Here is a 1575-nt window from a genome sequence, read left to right as displayed (position 1 = left end):
ACAACACCGAGCACTCGAGCACAATAAGCTAGATCTACCCACAAACGCAAAAGAGCTCCAATATACTCGGTGGCAATTGACACTACCATATTATTATTATGTGTGACAGAGCACTGTTATGACCGCCTATAAACTATAATTATTATATTATTATTCTTGACCAGAGGCTGTCATGGCCGTAACTTTTTGCTTTCTAAATAGATCTGAATTATGAGATCCTTGACAGGACACTGAAATTTCTGTAACTCTTTGCTCTCTACACCCCTACAAAAACAGACTTTAATTTTAGCATGCTTGACAGGGTACTGTCAGGGCAACATTATATTATAATAACATACAAGACCAGATACTGTTACAGTGGCCAATTGACTTAATTTATATAATCATTATCCCACCCTGGGTACTGTGAGGACCGCCAATCTTTCCTCTCTACGTAGACTTCAATTGTAACATCTCAGACAGGGCACTTTCAACACAAAACATAGGTCATACTATTAGTGCCAAAAAGTAGAGGTATTACTGTAGACACTAACATACACATTAAATAAAAGAAGAAGCCGAGATTTTGACGACAGATACTTGTATTTGACAGGAAATAAGGAGCAAAGATTTTGACGATAGATATTTGAAAGGAAAGAATGAGCAGAGGTTTTGATGACAGATGCATGATGGGAAAGAAGAATCAAACCAAAAGCAGAGCATCCTCTAACCAGCCACTGTAATTTTATCAAAATTGTCGAAAAAATTTTAATTATAGAAAAGAGAGGAAGGGGGGGGATGTTGTGTGATGTAACAGACCTGGGCGAGATGTCACATCCCTGCTGCATGAAGGCGCCCAGAGAGAACCACAGAGAGTTGGAGATGGAGAAGTCGTTTGCGATAGAATGTTCCGTCTCCGATAGGTGCCACTCGTTGGGACTGGAAGAGGCCGGGGGAGATGGGGGGGGGGGCGAGTGGAGGAATGTTAGAATGAAAGGCTGAATGGATAAATATACAAACAACTTGATTAAAAGAAGAAATGAATGATTGGATGAATGAATGTATAGATAAATGGATACATTGCTGAATATCTGAAAAAAGAGGAGAACACGTCATTAAAAAAAAAAATATATATATATATATAATAAGTGAGAGAATGAAGAAATATCGAATGAATAATCAAAAACATTATGATGTACCTAATGATGGTTGAATAAAAGATCGATGAATATGGGACAAAATGGAAGAAGGATTGAATAAATGAATGTGTTTAAAAAATAATGCTAATTGAACGAAATGTAATGCACCGAACGGATGAGCAAACGAATGGTAATGTTTATCAATGAATCAATTTCATGATCTCAAAGAGTCAACAGAAACAAGCGAGAATGTTCTTTATTCAGCAATTAAGTTTCAACGGTTGTTTGATGAAAGTAACACAACTCAATGTTTGCAACTCTTGACGAACACTGTGATCACCTAGCCTTTTCTCGGTTATTCCCCTTCCTCTACGGGACAGTTATTTCTTGTCTAATTTTGGTACTCCAAACCAATACGAACGACCTCAATCAGCCTATATTATTATTATTATTATTA

The 1575-nt window shown here is 37.0% G+C and overlaps 1 protein-coding gene across 1 annotated transcript in view; it reads right to left on the bottom strand.

Annotated features, from left to right (window-relative positions):
* LOC100533395 (glutamate receptor 2) overlaps nt 1–1575 on the bottom strand; it is a gene marked incomplete in the record, with an annotated part of 156880 nt that overhangs the window by 7986 nt on the left and 147319 nt on the right. Inside the window, 1 exon segment of the mRNA NM_001204680.1 lies at nt 798–918. Within this exon segment, the coding sequence (NP_001191609.1) occupies nt 798–918 (121 nt within the window).

This window comes from Aplysia californica, unplaced genomic scaffold (genome assembly GCF_000002075.1).
Source record: "Aplysia californica isolate F4 #8 unplaced genomic scaffold, AplCal3.0 scaffold00077, whole genome shotgun sequence".
Taxonomy (NCBI): Eukaryota; Metazoa; Mollusca; class Gastropoda; order Aplysiida; family Aplysiidae; genus Aplysia; species Aplysia californica.
Note: the sequence above shows the minus strand (reverse complement) of the source record. Positions and strands in the feature narration are given on the sequence as shown.